Source organism: Pteropus alecto, unplaced genomic scaffold, assembly GCF_000325575.1.
Source record: "Pteropus alecto unplaced genomic scaffold, ASM32557v1 scaffold76, whole genome shotgun sequence".
Classification (NCBI taxonomy): Eukaryota; Metazoa; Chordata; class Mammalia; order Chiroptera; family Pteropodidae; genus Pteropus; species Pteropus alecto.
This window is the reverse complement of record NW_006443138.1, coordinates 8,560,084-8,581,057: the sequence shown is the minus strand read 5'-3', so window position 1 is coordinate 8,581,057 and position 20,974 is coordinate 8,560,084. Positions and strand designations below refer to the sequence as shown.

General features: G+C 35.7%; 1 protein-coding gene across 1 annotated transcript in view; it reads right to left on the bottom strand.

Annotated features, from left to right (window-relative positions):
* The window catches only part of LGR5 (leucine rich repeat containing G protein-coupled receptor 5), a 115,275-nt gene that overhangs the window by 53,313 nt on the left and 40,988 nt on the right, over window positions 1–20,974 (bottom strand). Inside the window, exon 2 of the mRNA XM_006923744.3 lies at window positions 8,843–8,914. Within this exon, the coding sequence (XP_006923806.1) occupies window positions 8,843–8,914 (72 nt within the window). The remainder of the gene's footprint in view (window positions 1–8,842; window positions 8,915–20,974) is intronic.

Sequence of the window (20,974 nt, the reverse complement as noted above, 5' to 3'; positions counted from 1 at the left end):
ACTGGTATCTACTCCCTTCCCCCAGTAAGTTAAGCATATCTAATTGGTCCAATCCAGCCAAAAACCTTCCTTTCTTAAACAGCGCATTTCTGAGCCATCATTTTGTTTGCATTATTAGATAAGACAAAAAACAATTCAAATTTCAAGATTCAATGTCTAAGGGAGATCCTTTAGTGGGCATATGGCCTTATAGTGTCTTTAACCACAGACTAATGAAGTTCAGTTTTCAACTCCTTTGTGAACTCTTCCCTAATTAACTCAATCCACAGTCAGCCTTCCTGTCAGATACATTCTATACAATGCTGTCTATAAAGGTTAATTTTCTACTCTTTTGTATGTAGTCTACCTGATTCAATTATGGGTTCCTAAGGTCAAGAAAATTATTGCCTGTCCAGAGCAGGGAGCCAAATCAATATTTATTGATTGATTATTTGATGTTGTTTCCAAAGACATTTGGTCATAGTGCTACAGTTGCTTCAGGTCTGGCATAAGGATTCCAAGACAGTTGCCAGTTCATTACATAATTAGATCAGAAACAGCTGAAGAATATTCCTTTTTCATTATGCATTGATTTTAAATTTACAATTTCTTTCAGTACTTTCAATATGTTAAGTACAGTACTTTTTGGAATATAAATAGTACTCACCTTATTATTTTTTAATTTATTCAATTATTTATTTATTTATTTAATGGTGACATTGGTTAATGAAATTCAATAAGTTTCAGCTATACATTTTAACAGTAAGGCATATATATATTTACATTATGTGTTCATCTCCCATAGTTAGATTTCTTTCTGTCACCATGTATTTGACCCCTTTTACCCCTTGTACCTCCCTTTTCCCCCTCCTTCCTACTCTCTGGTAATGACTAGTCTATTGTCCATGTCCACGAAGTACTTACCTTTTATTAAACAATTTATAAGTGCTAGGCACAATGTTAAGAACTTTATATACATTGTGATATTTAATTATTGTAAAAATCATATTAAACAAGTGACATAATTTTTCTCCTTTTACAAATGAGAAAGTGAGCCTAAAGGCAGTTATTTGCTCATGCTTAGATAGAAAAGTTTACACAAGAGAATTTGGTTCAGCGTAGCATTTTGGCTTCAAATTTTGGATTTGTAACCATTACTTTAGTTAAATGAAAACTTTGGTTTTAACCATAATTTTGGTTAAAATTAGAGTAGTCTGGAACTTAGGTTGGTCTAAAATAGAAAAGCACATGGATAGAAATGGCTGCATCATTGAAGGTATTAGCAATAAGATAACCATTGTCCACTGATTCTTATTCAAAGCCCTCCCATTGCCTTCCAGATCCCACACAATCTTTCTGCTCTCACCACTATGACTGGTCGTCTGTCTTTCTTCTTCTTCCTAGCCCCTTTTTTAATTCAAATCTTCCAAACGTGGATGTTCCTCAAGTTTCTGTCCTCACACCTTTTCTTTTTCCCTCTAGTGATGCTCAAACAGCATGCATTGCTATGGCGTAGGAGCCATACAGAATTCAGAGCCCCAGGCCCCAATCCAGATTTAGTGAATTAGAGTTTCCTGGGGGAAGGACTGAGGAAACTGCATTTTTAATAAGCAGCCCAGGTGATTTTAATACAGGTAGAGAACCACACTGGGAGACACAGAGTGTTTACCATCTCTCAAGGTCCTTATTTGTCCCAGCACCTTCCACAATCATCTATTTGTAAACAACCCTCCATCATTCTCTTTAGAACAGGCTCATCATGCTCCAGGACTTATATTCTGACTGTGTTACTAACATTTCCAGTTGGACATCCTCTTGCCTTCAAAATATCAGTTGTTCCTCTTGAATTTCTCGTTTCTATTGACTGTGCCTCATTGGTCGCCTGGCACCTAATCTCAAAACCTTACTCAGAGTCATCTCTCACTTTCAGACCTCCCGTTCAGTGCCTACATTCAATCAATTGATGAGTCCCTGACTGTCTTCCTCTGCTGTTGTGATGTTTCCATATATCCCAGTGGATCTCAGCCCTGCTGAAGAGCTGACAAAAATAATATGTCTGAGTCCCCATTGAGACCCATTAAATCAGAATCTCTGAGAATAAGCCCTGGTAATTAGTAGTTTTAAAATTGCTCCAGGTGATTCTAATGCATATTCAAGGTGGGAAACTCTGAAATAGTTCTCACTGTCTAATATTGATAATATCACCTAGAGACCTTCATGGTCTTCATCCTCAGAGACAATGATTCATTCATTAATTGTTGTGAGAATTAGGAGAGGTGATTAGTTAATGGATTTTAACAGTTATCCACAAGAGACGATAAGAACCTGAACTAGGTAGTGATAAAATAGAGTAAACAACTGGGAAAGGACTTGGAAATTGTCTGATACAGAGGGTGAGAAAGAATGACAGACACAAAAAGGAGTGATAGTAATTACAAATTTGGATAATCAGAATGGTGATGACAAGCGAGAAAGGCAAAAGAAAAAGATTTGAGGGGGAGGCATCAATGAATTTGGTTTTGCTTTACAATATTGGTGGTTTAGGTGGAATTGTCACTTAGATAGCTGATGATTGCTAGAGTGTGGTCCCTAGACTAGGAGAATCAGCATCACTTGAGAATTAATTACAAAAGCAAACTCTTGACATCCTCTGCTCCTATCCCCAGCCTGCCAAAAAGACCTCCGGTGGGGCCCAGCAATGTGTGGTTAATAAGCACTCCAGGTAATTCTCAGAACCACTTAGAATTCAAGATCTGCTGTCTAAGAGTAGTGTTCCTCAAACTTTATCATGCATCAAAATCATTAAAGACAGTCTCCTGGACCCAATCCCCAGAGTTTTTGTTTCACTAGATTAGGGTGGGGCACAGAATTTGCATTTCTAATAAGCTCACAGGTGGTGCCAAGGCTACTGGCCCAGGGGCCACACTTTGAGAAATACTGGTCTAGCAATCAAAGGCAAAAGAGATCTGAACTAGAAATGTCGATTTGGGAGTAAGCTATATAACAAAGGTAGTTCAAATCTTGGGTTTCTAGTCCAGACAACTGCAGTTGTCTCCTAACTAGTCTATAGCCTGCTAATGGTTCTCTCTGCTTCCATAATTCCTCAACGTATTTTGCATATACAGAAATCAGAGAAATCTTTTAAAATCACAATCCTATTGTTTCAATAAACTGCATACCACCATCCAATGGCTTCTCGTTGCTCTTATTTAAATTCTGTACATTGCCTGATGGGTCCGGATTAAACTGCTTTCTTCTCCAACCCATCCCCACCCCTGACTCTGCTCCAGCTACAAACAAGTCACATTCTTTCTTATCTCAGGGACTCTGCTCACATTATTCCTCTGCCAATCACTCCACCCAGCTCTTAGGGATCACCAACTCCTCATTCTTCTGATCTCAGTTTAAATGTCGTCTTCTTAGAGAGATTTTCCCTTCTTGTTATTCCTTGTTAATTATTTTCTACCTAACCGTGTTCGTGTTCTTCATCACTTTTATCGCAATCATCAAATACCATAAATGTTTATTTCCTTGCTTATTATCTGTCTCCCCCACTAGATTGTAAGCTCCCTTAGGGTGGGGACTTGTTGAATGAATGAATGAACCTTAGCAAGTCCTATTCACTCTTATTAAATACATGTTGAATGAATGAATTAAAAGTACTGAGAAGAGAGACAATAAAATAAATGGCAGAAATTTGGGGGAGTGTCTACATTTTATAGGAGTTGGGGGTGGAGAAGAAAGAAATGTTAAAAGGAAAAAGAACATGAGGGAGAGAGGTAGGACAGTTTCAAAATAGTGCCCTAATTGTCATGACAAAAGATGTGTACATATTAAAAAAATATATGCACGTACACACGTATACATATATACACACATTCATGTGCACACATACAAATATATATATATATATACACCCACGTGCATACATAAGAACAGATATCTAAATGTTTATATCTAGCTGTATGGATAGATATTTGGAAGAGAAGTATAATAACTTCCATGAAATGACACTAGAGTAAAAGTTTCAAAGAGGCAGCATTTATAATCAATTGCCAAATCTATGAAGATGAGATTGAGCACTGTGAAAGGCCAAGAGGCAGAAAGATTATTCATGGACATGAAGTTGTTTTCATTTTATTAGCACAACTCAATATTTTAATTTTAATTTACCAAAATCATCATCATTTTATTTGATCTTGAGGAAAAAAATTTCAAAAGACAGGCAGGACAGCTCTCATCATTTTCAGCAATATGATGAGGAAGTAGAAGTAACAAGCATAGATTGTGTTTTCAGGAAGTTTGGTGTATCTCTCATTACAAATTTTATCTGCAATAATAGATACCTACTATTTATACAAAGATTCTTCGAGGCTAACCATCATATGAGTAAACAGGGCCAGAGAACAATAGGAGCTTAAAACAGACCTCTCTAGAGCTTCTCATGTTCTCTTTCTAAATTGAGTACTTGATTCCAATAGCATTAGAATCTGGGAAGATTTTAAGATTTACTTGGAAATAAAGAATTTAGATTGTTTAAAATGGTAACAATTCATTTTCCCCTCTGATTTAATCAGGCAATCAATCTAAGTTTAACGGCATTTGGAGACATCAGCATTAGAATCAATCTGCCATTAGCTCCTAACATCTGAACCAAACTTCGGTGGACCAAGTGTAGGGTATTTTATGTGTCTAAATAGTAAACATTAACATGAAGTCCTCAGTAGAAAGAATAATGAGAACTAGAGGACATACCTAGAATAGAAATGCAATTATTGCTGAGGATGTTAAAATTTGATAAAGAACTATCTACATTGGTTATCTATATCTATTAAAGCTCATAGCTGGAAATAGCTTGTCCTTCCCAGTCCTGGATACCTGGAATTACTGCAAAATCAAGCTCATGAAATAAGAAAGAAGGGTTTTAGAAGCTTTTTGAAAGTGTTTTCATTTTACTAACACAGCTTGATATGTAAATTATAGTTTACCAAAGTTCCTTCATCATCATTTCATTTGAATCACAGAAACATCTCAAAACACAGGCAGGGCAGCTCTCCATTATCTTCTGAGGCCCAGAGAGGTCAAGAGAATGATTGACTAGTACGAGGCAGCACCGGGACAGGAGCCATGGGCTTCTGTATCAAGATACTAGATAACTGCTCTCTTCTCTCTACACAGTACAGCCTTACCACACTCAGGTCAGATATAGTTTGGTTTTGTTTTGCCTTTTTTTTTTTCTTGTTTTTGAGAAAGAAAAAAAGATCTCCTGTGCTGTCACATTGCACCAGAAGGATATTTGGCCTGTCTGGTCACTTTGTAGATTTATAAAAAATAAGTAAATAACAAAAGAGATCTGAATGTAACAAAACAGTGGCCCAGATAGTGTTCCAGAATGTCAGGAGAGGGAAAAAGAGACCATTAACTTCTATTCTTCTTAGATATTTGCTCCAGATAGTCACTTTCTCCAGGGTTACAATATATTTTTTTAAGCGTTAAGTCTGTGAATACCTCTAGGGCTTTATTGATTCTTGGAGGATTTTGAACTATGGCACTATTGTTAAACTTGAGTGATGGATGAGAGATGAACTATGGCTGTCTACAGGCTTTAAAACATAGTTAAATGAATTAAACTAGGGAAATGATATATTGGGTAATTAGAGCTAAGAGGAAGAGTGATAACTTGGATTTATTAATAGTGATTTTTAAAAATTAAGTTTTGTGATGAGAGTTTTGTTAAAATTACCAACAATATTGGTAGTAGTTTCCTATTTAATGGATAAAGAGGCAAAACAGAGATGAGCTGAATAAACCGAATGAAAGAATACTTTCAGAACAATGCCTTGTCATAAAAAAAGACACACATACAATGACAAATACTGAAATATCTGTATCTAGCTGTGTGGTTGGTCATTTGTTAGTTCAGGGAGAATACTACATAAAACATGTTGCTTAAGTATAGAAAAACAGTAAGGTTTTATACTTGTTGAGCAATGCTAAATTGGTGAAATTCTGCACTTGAAAATTCTGAAGATACTTTTTTCTTAGCCAATATATGATGATAATGAATGAATAATCTGGTATCCAATCTCTTCCTGCTGGGGAGACAGTTTTCTTGCTTTCTCTCTCATTCCCTCTTTTTCATTCCCGCACATATACCTATACACAGATACATATATACACACTATCATTATGAAATTCAGTTCAAACAATGCTTTAAGTGTTCACTTGTGCAAACCACTTTACCAGGTACTGTTGGGAAAAGAAATGCGTAGATGAATCACACAAAATTCCTGACCCTTTCTCCACTTGGTGAGTCTAGCCTTGAAAATGAGTTTGAATCTTGGCTCTGACACTTTCCGACTCTATTATCTGGATAAGTTTCTTATTTTCTCTGTACTTGGTTTTTTTTTTTTTTTTAATCTGTCTACTGTTAATAATAATATCTATTTTTATGAGGTTGTTAAGAAGATTCATAACAACCCCATATTACCCATGGGATAATATGGGTAAGCTATTATTGTTGTTATTATAATTATATTATTTCAAAGGTCTTACACTCTAGAAGAGACTATTGACAAACATAGCTAAATCTAATAGAAACAATTAGCAACATAACAAACGATAATTAAAATGTTGCTTAAATGAGTTTTAAGAAACAAAACAAAACAAAACATTACCCTATAAATTTAGCTTTGGGAACAAAGGAATAAACTAAGCAGAGTCGATCATTTTTCCAGGTTCTATAAATACTATCCCCTTTTGCCACTAAATGAATAACGATGTCTTCAAAACATCAGTTAAGACGCAACACAGAGTTATATATGGGAAAGTGGTCTCACTTTTGAATTCAGCAAGTCAGCAGCTCAGCAGAGGGAATTCAAGAACAGAATGAGAAAATGGAATGAATAATCTTTAAAAGGTGTCTTCTATTTCTGAAATTCTGTGATTCCATGGTTAAGATACTTGATGGAATTTCCAGAAATATAAAAATAAGACAACTCAGAAAAATAGCATTTTCAAATGATGGTTCCTTTTCTGTTTCTTTTTTTCCCGAATTTTTCTCAATCATCCTTTGAAAAACTGGCCTTGGAACAGAATTAACATTCACCTCATGAAGAAAGAGGAGTTATTTTGAATAAGTTGGGGTCACTGAGGGAGGAGGAACTCTATTAAAAAAAAGTCCTTGGGGAAAGTGAATTATTTATTGATTCAGTTTGTAGTATAAAGTTGAGGTGTGTGTTGAGGGAAGATGAAAGCCTTTTGCTATCACATGTTATAAGGAAATAAAAGAGAAAAAATAGGAAATGCATGCCTTAGAAATATGGAGGTAAACAGGACTAAGTACTACATATTAATTATGGTGTGAGAGAGAGGCTGAGAAGGATGTAAATAAGAACATAACCCTGATGTCTGAAATTTACTAAAAATAACCTTTAAAAATATTGGCTAATGTCAACTAAATCTGTTACTTTTTTCTAAGGTAGCTGACTTCTATCTTTTATACATTTTGCTTTCTTGTTAGTTCATTCACTCATTAAAAATTTATTATTTATAACATACTGGCCATGACGAAGATGGACATAGTCCCAATCCTAATGAAGGTTAAATTCTAGTCACAAAAATGACCAGAGAGAAAAGAGAAGAAGCAAAAAAAAAAAAGGCTCCTGGACAACCCAGAATGAAAATCTGTTCCTTGAATGATAAAATCTTGATGTATAGTCTAGTAATCTAAGCTTCTCCAGCATAATGGTGACAACAATCTGGGCATATTTAGCTGATTTCAGTATTAAAATAATAGCATTTGTTAATGATATAATGCCATCAAGAATAAATACAGATAAAACTCTAACGGGGAGCAATTTGAGAATATTATCCTCTTAAAAAAAAAGATCAATGTAGTATAATTTGGTTGCGATGGAATGTTCTTTCCACCTCCCATGGTGGATTGTGTGGTGCATCAACAATTTAAATTATTCCTCAAATTGGACCCTGACTTTAGGACTTATAAAGGAAGTATTTTCAAAAGAGGTCATTGCTTAAACAATTCCTTTAATCAACAGTCAGAGGATTTACTCAACTAATGGTGCCAAACTTTCTTCATGAAGACTATGATGGTGCATAATTTCCTTAGTCCCCATCACTCAAAAGAGTAAGAGGATCAAATGAACTTTTAAATGCAATTTTTTGGCTTATACAGATCTTTTTCATCTTCTGAAAAGTGATTACTAGACTTAATTAAGATTCCTCTGTGTATCATTAACTAATTTTAGTTTCCTCCTTTTTAATTTTATTATTTTTTTTACAGTGAGTTTGGGAGGGCTCAGTTTTAAGTTTTCTGTGGATCTCATGTTTTTCTGTTCAAGCCTTGAGGGAAGCTCAATTTAAAAGTAGGAAAAGAGTAATTAAAAGTGAACAGGACAAGAAGCTTTGGTGCTATGAAATGTGGACTCGATTCTCCCTGTCACAGTCAAACCAAGCAGCAGTTTTTGGTTTTGATTATAGCTTCACTTGCTATTTTAATAAACATGAACCAGTATTCAAACTTTTAATATCCTGCTGTTTAACTATTTCCAAAGAGCCATCCAGCTCTTTTAAACAAGGTTTGTTTTAAAAATTTTAATTTATTTGGCTCAGTCTCACCTTAGAATGTTGTAGCCTCATGGTAAACTCTTTTATAACTCGATTTCCAGAATCATAAGCAATTCCCCGCCCCCCCCCAACTAAGTGCTTCCTCATGTGCCAAATTGTTGGTGCTGACAGCTTTTCTGCCTCGTTTTATCTGGTTCCCACAGTAAGTATGAGAAACAAACACAAGAATGTGTCCAGTGCTAACTGGATGCATCATGACTGCAGTGATACTTACAGCTCCTCTAGGAAGCGGAGGCTGTGCAGAGGACTCGGGGACAGTTGACTGATGTTGTTCATACTGAGGTCTCTGGAGAGGAGGAAAACAGACAGTGTGTGAGGAGTGGTGTATGCTGCCACAAGGAAATCCAGCTGTTCAATTCACACATTTTCAAGCAATAGAGCCAAACGAACTCATTTTTTTGCTTGACAGATGAATCGCTATTTTGCATCTTAAATATATTCATTTTCTTCTACCTCTCCCTCCCAACCATCATGGGTTCTCTATCAAATTTGAGACCCTAGAAGGAGCTTATATGGATTCAAAATGATTTAGATCATTCATGGTCATGGTTGTAATTCTTCATGTTTAAAATTATGTGAGCAGGACAACGAAAGAAAGACATAACTCAACTTTGTGTCTTGCTTTAAATTTTGTGACAAAGAAAAATGCCTTCACCAGGCAACTCTGGAAGTCCTGTTCCTCCGGGACTATAAGCACCTTGTAAAAACAAATGTTTTGATTCAAAGAAACTTAAAACAAAACAAAACAAAACAAAACAAGACAAAAAGCCTATTCCCTCCTTCTAACATGTTCCTTTTGCAGGTTCTCGGATTGCATTAAATAAGTGAAATGAACCATAAAACAAGGGTGTAATGGGATCCTGCTCTGTAGCACACTTCCTGCCGGGCCTGCACAGTAGTTCCTGGCACGGGAAACAACGAGCCACTTTGGGCAGAACTCAATCAATTTTTGTTTTAAGCGAAACTCCATGTAATTAGATTTTATTCTGTTTTTACTTTTCTGTTTCTTTACTGTCTCCCACATAATCTTACAGCATCATTGGTATATGCCATCTGTATCTCAGAGCCCAAAAACCAACTGCTAGACAGATTCTAATCAACACCAACTAAGACTTTACATAACTGTCAGCTGAAGACTGACTGAAAAATGACTTGTTGCTGAAACCTGGAGATTCAGAACTAATGCCATTATAGCCTGAGACGGGATCTACATACTTAAAATTTATCTAGAGATAACACAATGAGCTTCTTATTTATTTTTTATTGATTTAATTAACATATAACACTGTATTAGTTTTAGGTGTATAACATAATGATTTGATATATGTATATACTTTGAAATAATTACCGCAATAAATTTAGTTAACATCCATCATCACACGTAGTTTCAAAAAGTTTTTTTCTTGTGATGAGAACTTTTAAGATGTTCTCATAGCAACTTTTAAATACACAATACAGAATCATTAGCTATAACACCATACTGTACATTTCATCTCAGAACTTATTTATCTTACAACTGGAAGTTTGTACCTTTCGACCACCTTCATGCATTTCATGCATGAGCTTTATAAAACATCTGGATTATTCCTGTTATTGACATGGCCACTTTCATTGCGTCTAACCAGCTGATTTCAGTATCAAAACTTGGTTCCTTTATCAAACATTAACTTTTGATCAGTGATGCTAAGACTTGTGGAATAGTTCACTTTCTGCCTTTAAAAAATCATTATATGTACAAGGAGGTAAAATATTTTACTAAATATTTTAGAGTGTGGTAGAAAAGCAGAATTATTAATTTTAATGTTAATGTACAATGGTATAGCTGAGTTAAATGCTACATTCTCAAGCTAAAACTAAACAATGCCAAAATTACAGACATAAAAAAATATAGAAAATATTTTTAAAATCTAGATTTTTCTTTTTATTTATTTATATTTTAAAAATTAAATTTATTGGGGTGACATTGGTTAATAAAATTATATAAGTTTCAAGTGTATAATTCAATAATACATCATTTGTATATTACATTGTGTGTTCGCCACCCAAAGTCAAATCTCCTTCTGTCAACATATAAATCTGGATTTTTTTTCTGGTATTGTCTAGATAAGAGAGCTAAATAATTGATTAGCAATTTCAATTTTTTTGTTTGTGCAGATAATTCTGAAGTAGAAAAGTTGTTTAGGTCACTGAACAGACATATATTAAACTAATCAACACAATTTCTGGATTCTTCACAGTGACCATATAATCTCTGCAAAGGCTTGATATTTCTCAGGGATATTTAATATTTTTTTAAATTGATGTCCTACTTATTTCCTAAAAGGATCAAGTTGGTTTTCTTTTGGAGTACGATTATTGGTAACCTACATCAAACAGTCTCAACATTAAGACAGCTAGTGTGAAGAGCACTGCCTTTCCTCTCCTCTGATAGTTTTCTGTGTGATGTGCAAATTAGTTTGAGACAAACATTAATCTTGTCTATGTGCAGAAATCTCTAAATGGAACAAAGAAATTTACACATTAAGGAGAGTCATAAGCACTCCACATTATTTTAATATTTATCAACCTTTTTCAGGTACCCAGAAGTGATGCTTATATAACTATCCACTCTCAGGGTTTCCACTGGAGCACTTTTTATGGTAGAGCAGCAGAGAGAGTGCAGGCATTGTTAGGGTATGGCATCTCAGGTTTGAATTCAGGCCTCCCCATTCACTAGCTGCATGATCTTGGAACAATTAACCTCTCTGTGCAGGTTTCCTCATATTTAAACAAGGGTGTCTCTACATGAATAGATTGAAACCCTGTGATTAGTTGTTTCCAATCAGAAGGGAGCAACTTAATTTTCTTCTTAAAAAGGAGAGTACCTCTCTTACCCAACAGGAATTAATAACTTCTCCATGTTACCTGACATTGTGGTTCATCTTAGAAAACGAGCTAGTACTGCTAAGCCAAAGCCTTATCACCTGTTTTCTAATACAGGCTATTTTCTTTTAAAGAGCATCCAGTTATACATATAAGCCTATAGCTGAAAATAACTTTTAATAACAATAATCTAAGGTAAAATAAAATGGGCCACTAAAATATAAATTCAAAGTGGATAAGGTAAAAATTAACTTGTTTGCATTCACTTTTTTCTTTCCGTGTGCACTTTTTGCATTGTGAATTCAAACGTAGTACAGGTCTTCTAGCTCAGTGCTTCCCAAAGTATGCATGGTGAAAGACCAATTTTTAAAAATGTCTAATTTGCTATGGACTTATATTTTTGTAAAATGTAACAATTAATTATAGAAAAGTGAAATAAAAACACAAAGATATGCAAAATAGAAACCTCGCTATTTTATGTGATTCAATGGAGATTATTCAATTACTATGAAAGCTTCTAAACCTTTAATCTCAAATTCTTACCTGCAGTGGATCAGTAAAAAAACAGCCATGGCCGGGATGGGTCCTCGGACCACTCTTTGGTTGGCAATGCTTTTCTTGCCTTCATGTCAAGAAGGGCGAGGCTTAAATTACCTGAGTAATTTAACTCAACTTTGATTTTAAAATGATAGAAAGAGAAGAATCTTCCTAGTCTGTACCAATATATCCTCATTCTGACTCTTAAATCATTTTTAAACTTTGTCTTTAATATAGCATTTCGTGTTTCTGACACTTGCAACACATATAACTTTAGCAGCAAATGAGGGCGTCTTAAAATAATTTCTAAGCTTGTACGTTATTTACTTTTTAAGCTATTATTTTTTAAAATGGCCCTATTTTATACCACATTTTGCCCATGATTCAGTTTCCTAAAAGTCAGTAAAGAGATGTAATGGATTTCTTAAATATTTCATCTTTTGCCAAAATGTTAGAATTAATTTTGAAGAACTAGATAAAACTATCTCATAAAAAATGGATGATTCATTGCGCCAAGATGGTCAAATATGTGAAACCATTCTGCCTTGTCTCACCCTGCTCTTGTCTATGTTGCATTAATGACTGTATCCAGTAATCTAGAACAGGGGTTGCAAAGTTCTACTGGAAATATTGAGTATATATTGTAATCACCTTAGGAGCTTTAAAAAAAAATAATGCCTGGGTACCACCCACAGAATATCTGAGTTAATTTGTCCAGCAGGGGCCCTGGGATTTTAAAAAGATTCTTGGGTAATCTGAATGTTTAGCCATGCCTGAAAATCCTGCACAGGAGCAACTCTAAATCTCTAGATGAGTGCTTTGAGCTCTACAACTCGCTCAAAATTTAGAAGGCTTAAGATAATTGAAGGTACTGTTTTCTGTGAGTAGAGAGTTCCATCTAAGCAGACAGTATCTTTCTTTTCTTGAAAATGTTTTTGTTCCTTGCAGCTCTTACTTTTTCTTCACTTGACAAAAATTAAATAAGCATTCACTGTGGGCAGGTCTGGGAACACAGAGGAGAATGAATCCAAGTCATCTTCAACTTTTCCCTTTCTCGCCATCCCTACGTCCACAAGATACCCAGTGTCAATTATACTACAGAACTTGCTTCTGGATCTGGCCTCTCTTCTTTCTTCTTGGCTGCTACCTTTGGTCAAGTCCTTGTTATGTTGTTAACTGTTCTGCTCTCCACGCTTACTGTGTCTCATTCTAGGTCACCTTCTTCCCCATGGCCAAAGAGATTGATTGCTCTGAAAAACCCATGTGAGCGTCACTCCACCCAAAGTCGCTGCTAGCCAATAGGAAAGGCATCTCCTCAGGTGAGTGATTTGGAAAGGGGCTCCTCTGTGGGGGGGGGAAGGGTGGTCAATAACAGAAAAGATCTTTTTCCTCCCATCAAAGCAGCCACAGAGTAGAGTGAACAGTTTGGCAAACAGAGCTTGGCCTGGAGCTCAGTCCCCTGGTAGGGGACCACCTAATAAACCATATTCATATGGCATTCCCCTGTCTGAGAACTTCTGTTGTCTCTAGGTCTCTTAGAGCAGGAGTCCCCAAACCCCGGGTCGTGGACCAGTACCGGTCTGTGGCCTGTTAGTAACTGGGCCACACAGCAAGAGGTGAGTGGCAGGCTAGTGAGTGAAGCTTCATCTGTATTTGCAGCCGCTCCCCAGTGCTAGCATCACTGCCTCAGTGCCACCTCAGATCATCAGGCATTAGATTCTCATAGGGGCACCAGTTCCTGGTACCAAAAAGGTTGGGGAAGGCTGTCTTAGAGGAACTATTACCCAAACATCTTAAGTTCTTCACAATCTGGCCTAAAGTATGTTTCTACCTTGATTTTATGCCACTTTCAGTGTGCTCCAGTTCCACTGAAATTCGTGCTGTTTCCCTCTGCTTCTGTCTTTACACATGAATTCCTTTTTTTCTAGTCTTTTTTTAGCCTATTTTCAAATTACTTCTGTATTCCCCTCTCCCCATTCAAGACCTAGCTTAACAGACCCTTGTGTTTCTGATACAACCTCTTATCTTTCCAGCTTAGTCGTTCTCTATTTCAAAGTCTAGTCCTTTGATACTTCCAGTATCAAAGCCTTGTTGTAGCCTAAGAATCTGACTTAGATCATGTATTGATTAACTGGATCAATATCTCAGCAACACTTTCAACTCCCCAGCCTCCTTTCTTCCGTGTCACTCTCTTGGCAAGACCTCAGCTCTGGGAAAACACCATAATTCATCTTCTCGGTTACTATCCCAGGGTACTGAGTGGTACTTGAAAATACAAACTCACAAATGTGCAGATTAGTCACTATAAATTCATGGTCTTTGTGGGTTCTCAACACTGCTGCACAATCCTATTATTTGTTATTGCTCAATTTACTCCCAAAGGGACTGTAGCCAACCTTTACCACTTGCCTCAAACCTCTTAATCAACAACTGCTCCCATTATGGGGCACCCTCCCTCTTACTTCATGGGAATAGCTGGAATTCTTTAGACCACCAGACATGAAATAGGCCAAATTCTTGTTCTCTTTTGTTCTCTGCTTACTATACCCATACTGTTCTCCTTGCTCAGTCTTGTTGCTTGTGTCTCATCCCCTCTAGGATGCTACAGCTCATTATTCCAAATAATTCCTTCTATTTCTTGTATTTTTAGAAATCTTTTCTTCTTCCCTTTCAATGTATAAACATAGTCAATTCTTTTCCACTACTAAAACTAAAGGAAAAAAAGATCTTTCAGTCTCATGTCTTCCTTTACCTGCTACCCAATCTTTTTCATTCCCTTTGGGTTGTTTCTAGTCTACAATTGTAGTCTCCACTTTCCATTCTCTTTCCAGCCACAATACAGAGGCTTTTTCATCTCTACACTCCAATGGAACTGCTCTTGCTAAAGAAACAGCGACCACCATACTGTCAAATCTAATGAACGCATGGCTTACTGGGCTCCTCTCCTGCATTAGATGTGCTCCTTCTAGAAACTCTATATTGTTTCCAAGTCATTATTCTCTCAGGATTCTTTTCATACTTTCTCAACCTTTCTACTTTATAGACTCCTTTGTGGATTTTTCTTCTATTCACCCCTTAAATGTCAGTGTCCTCTAGAGTTGGACCCTTGGCCTCGTGTTCTTCCATCTTTACCCTTTCTTCTTGGAGGTTATTACTTACTCTCATGGATTTAAGTATTACTTGGATGCTTGCAACTATCCAAATCCATATTCCTAGTCTTAATCTCTCTCCTAAATTTCAGAATCATATATCTAATTTCCTTCTGGATATGTCCACTTAGCAATCTTACAGGAATGCACCATGTCTAAAATGGAAATAATTGTTTCTATTCCGAACCTGTTTTTCTGTAGAGCCAGTTTCTAGTTGATGCCACAACCATCTTCCTGTCAAAAAACCCCAACTCTTGGGTACTATCTAAGCCTTCTTTGCTTTTTTTCATCACCTTAACCTATCCTCTTTTCTCTCTCCTTACTCTGTCATGTGGCAGGCCCTCACCACCTTTGACCTGGTTACCTGAAATTACCTCCTAACTCCGTGGCTGCATGCTACCAGTCTTATCCTTTTAGGCTGACTCTCAAAATGGCAACTAGAGCGATATATTCAGAAATGAAGAATCAGCCAAATCACTACCCTACTTAAAACCTTTCAATTACTCTCCAAATGAAATCTACATTTGTTAGTATTACACATAAGCTCCATTGCGTAGCATACCAACCCTTTACTACACTGGCATATTGATTCTAATTCATCTTTCAAGACTCAGGTAGGGTGTCATCTTCTCCAAACTCCAAGGTTAATGTAAATGATTTGCCCTCTGTCCTCCTGTATCACCCTAGACATTGAATTTAAAACATCATATTGAAATGTCTCTGTAGGCTGTAACTTCTCATAATCAGTGGCCATTTTATTTATCATAGTGCTTGTAGTGTCTAGCCGAGTCTTGCCATATGTAGAAGATACTCAGTGAATGTGAAATTGAACACCGTTTACTGCCTCCTTTCTATGAGTGAGCGGATGATTTTACCCAATCCATTAAAAAAAAAAATCATGTTTCTCATGAAATGGCTACACTGCTCGTAAGTGTGAGATATATTACCTTTCTGGTATGAAACAGTTTTGGGAACAAAACCTGCTTTGTGTTGTGCCCACCTTCCACAATGACTTTTACTCATAATTAGGGGTGTGATTTCTCCTTTCAGTTGATCCTGTTTATTTTCTGTTCTAGGGAATCCTCAAAGATTCCTATCCATTGAAAGTTCCCCTTCTACCCACATTCTCAAGCACCTCCACACTGCTGAGGCTGCTTCTCTTCCCTCCCCTCTCCTCTTTGCCTTCCTTTTCTCTTCCTCCTCCTTCTCTTACTTCTTCCTCCTCTACTCTTCCACTTTTCCTTTCTTCCTCCTTTTCCTGCTAAAATATCTTTCTCATCATTGCTACAGATTTGTTGTAGGGGGGATGAGTGCAGTAGGGATTTAGTCTGTCATCTTAAAATCCAGCTATATTCGAGACTTTGTATGTGAATCAGTGAACAAAGAGAACATTTCTTATAATATGATTATTAAATAAATGAAGAAAACAACAACAAAATGGTTCTTTAATCTCTGCCACAGTTGAAGGCAAATATTTTCTTCTTTAGCAGCACAGTGCAATTCCTGTTTCTTCTAAGTACAATCATTTAAAATTTGTCTTGGGAAATCCAGTAGGGTTTAGCTTTCTGCCAGATAACTTTGTTCACAATGGATCCAAGCTGGAGCCATTCCAGTACTTTTTAATTGATCACTTTTCAAATATACTTCTAGAGATAAGTTGTGAACTTCAAAAGGAAAGGTTTAGGCTTGAGTAGCATTTTATGACAGTATGAATAATGTTATTTCTCGGTACATTTCTAATATTATTGTTTTTAACTCCAAAACAATGTATCTTTGAAAAATAGTTTTTACTGAAGCATAACTATGTGGGGGAATAAATAAATCCTAATTGTCCAGCCTAATGAATTAATTCTCAGTGTGAACATATCTTCATAAATCACCACAAATCAAGAAATATCGTCATCACCTTAGAAACTCCATGTTCCCTTCCACTCACTATTTCCTGCAAAAGGAACCAGTCTACTCACTTCTAATACTTTCTTTACATTAGTTTCGCTTGGTTTTGTTCTTTCCATAAATGAAATCATATAAATGCATAGTTTTTTTTAAAGATTTTATTTTTTGAGCAGTTTTAGGTTCACAGCAAAATTGAGAGGAAGCTGCAGAGGTTTCCCACATGCTCCCTTCCCCCACACATACATCACCTCCGCCATTATCAGCATCGCCCACCAGAGTATATTTGTTGCAACTGATGAACCTATTGACACATCATAACCACCCAAAGTCTGTAGTTTACATGAAGGTTCACTCTTGGTGTTGTACATTCTATAGGTTTGTACAAATGTATAATGACATGTATCTACTTTTATAGTATCATACAGAGTATTTGCACTACCCTAAAAATCCTCTGTGCTCTACCTAGTCATCCCCTACTCTCTCTTTATCCTTTCCCAGAGAATAACTGAACTTTTTACTATCTCCATAGTTTTGCCTTTTTTTAGAATGTCATATATTTGGAATCATACAGTATGTAGCCTTTTCAGATTGGTTTCTTTCACTTAGTAATACAGAGCACAGTTTGTTTTTATTTTTGTAGCTCATTTTGTTTTTGAGATTTATTCATTTGTTGCACTTAGCAATAGTTTTTTTCCACTTAATGCAGTACAGTATTTCATTTTATTATTATAATACAATTTATTTATCCACTCAGCTGTTGGGTTGAACATTTAGGTTCTTTTCAGTTTGTGGCTATTATGAATAGTGCTACTATAAACATTCTTAAATATGTTCTATTGAACATATATATGTATAAATTTCTGTTGGGTACATATCTAGGTTGGATATATATCTAGATTGCTGGGTCTTGGTGCATATAGGTTAAGCTTTACTATTAGCATCCTGCGAAATAGTTTTCTAAGCTGGTTATATTGATTCATACTCCCACCGGCAGTATATGAGAATTCCAATTGTTTCACATCCAATTGTTTCCACTTGTTATCTCAAAAATTGGTATTATTTTTCTTTTAAATTTTAGTCATTTTGGTTAAATGTACAATGGTATTTCATTGTAGTTTTAATTTGCATTTCCCTCATGTCGAAGAGAATTGAGTATCTTTTCATATGACTTTTGCACATTGGAATGCCCTTTCTTACAAAGTGCCAGAGGAATATTTTATCTTATTTGATGACCTAATTTAAAGCAAAACTTACTTGTTGTAACAAGTGTAACTATACATTGGCATATAATGAACAAGCTAATAATCTCCTCATTCTTCTCATATTATTCTTCTTGAGGTTTCAAAGGTATTCTCTGACATAGCTAATAGTGTAATAGCTAAGGTTATGTAGTCTGGAGCTATTCAGCCTTATTTTGAGTACTGGCTTGTTTATTTCTGAACTGAAAACCCTCAGCAAGTTATTTAACATCTCTATTCCGCAGTTCCTAAACTGTGAAATGATGATGACAATAATAGTATCTGCTTTATAGAATTGTTACAAGAAATAATTTAACATATGTATTAGATATATTATATATTATATATAATATATATCTATATATCTATATCTATATCATCTATCTATCTATCTATCTATCTATCTATCTATCTATCTATCTATATAGAGAGAGCTTAAAATAGTACCTGGCACACTGTAAGCCCTACATATTTTGCTACCATCATTATTATAACAGACTCTTTTAATGTTTTTACAAATTAAAACTCTTACCTGTACAGACACAGTAATATTAGCTTATTGATTCTTATGGTTATTTAGAAAATTACAGAATAATTTTAAAAAATCTTTAGAGACAGCTGTTCTATTGGTCCCTTTGCTATATTAATGTTAATTTTTAATGGAAGTTTGAAAAGACAGAGCCTCAGAGCAAAGCTCATTTGAAAAAATTTACATTATCATTGTAATCTCCTAGATGGAAATAGTTAATGTGACTGATCATTCATCTGGTTTATTTATATTATGTCAATAACAAGAGAAGAGATATTTGTGGGGAGATCGCATACCTAAAAACCTCATGTACTTAGAACACATCCCAAAATAGAGACCTAAGCAAGCACTAAACAAAACAAAACAAAACAAAATCAAAAACAAACACAAAGAAAAAAATTACTACAGCAAACCCAAACCCCTTGAATAATCAGAATCAGAAGCCCACAGAGTCACGAATGTTTATGCACTTTTCTTAGAGGAATAGGTCCCAATCGGAAGGGAAGTATTCTTTATTTGGGCAATCTTGGTGGGTTTTTTGTTTTGTTTTGTTTTCAAATCTATAGCGGCAAGTTACCAGTGGGAGGCAGACTAAACAAGGCTGGCAGAGATGTAGAAAGGCAGATTTAAAAACAACAATAACAACAACAACAACAACAACAATAATAATAATAATTTTTAGCCTCGAATTTGCACCAGTACTACAGATCTGTATTTCTAACAGCTTTTTTTTTTTAACTGACCAGTCAGTTATTTTAATTGACCAGTCACCTAAAATGCAATACATTTCAAATCATACTCATCATTTTCTCTTTTCCTCAAACCAGCTTTTCCTTTTGTGCTTCCTCATCTTAACTAATACCTTAGGCAACTAAGCTAGAAACCTCAAGTTTACTTTATTATTATTATTGTTCATCTCCACACTCCCCTAAATGGTCATTAGCCTGATTGATTATATCTCTGTAATGTTCTGGAGTAATAATAACTAACATTTATCTGACACACGCATGCACACACACACATAATCTAATGAATCTTCAAATAATAACCCATTTTATAGATGGAGATAGAAAGGCATGTAGAATTTCAGCTTTCCCAGGGTGACACTAGCAGTAAGCAGCAAAGACAGCATCTGAACCAAGTCCAACTGACTTTAAAGCTTATGGGATCGGTCCCTTTGCTGCCATACTGCATACTGGAATCCATGTTCTAATTTCCATTTTTTTTTTTTTTTGCTGCCATAGCTTAAATTTAGGTCTTAATACTTGCCTGACCTTTTTCACTCCTTTGAAGTGCCATGCATATGAGGAGGTGTCACAGGGCAAGTCTCTCTACTTTTTAAAACCTATTCACACTTTTGTGGCATTTCTGGCTGCTCTCATCTCTTAGCCAATCCCTTTGGAGTCACCCTATTCAGACAACCTCTCTGGACCATTGACTCTACTTCCTTTGGATGTCATCCTATGGGTCCAGCTTAGCTCCATGGTCTGCAGCTGCAGGCTCATCTCTCCCCAGGCCCAGATTCCAGAATTCCAATCAAAATCCTGGGCTTCCCACTTAATTGGGAGGGGAGGTCAACTAGTTGCAATGGGGTCTTATGGTCCTCTCTGCCTCATTCCTTCCCTCTTCCTGGTCCAACTGGAGTTATCTTAATTTTTTTTTTTTTCTAAAGGATAAAAGAGCTAATATTTTATATTTTCTTTTTTTTTTCTTTTAACAATAACATTTTTTTTTGTTCTAGAACTTTACAGTTTACAATACATGCTCACAAATTCTTTCCAATTTGTCTTAGGGGTACAGAAATGAGAATATAATTTGCATTACATTCCCCAAAAGTTGCTTTGAAACTTAGTGAAAAACAATTTTTTCTTTGTGTGAGATATTTGAACATAGATATTTACACAGTCTTAACTAAGACTTTGCTATAATTCGCAATACTAATGTTCACTTGAGTAATAAATTCTGTTTTCATTATTTTTTTTTTTAAAAAGCAAACAACTGACTTTGGAACTAGATCAGAGTTTCTCAACCTTGAACCTATTGGCATTTTGGGCTGGATGATCCTTTGTTGTTGGGCTGTACTGTGCATTGTAGAGTATTGAGCAGCATTCCTAGTCTTTCCCAGTATATGCCAG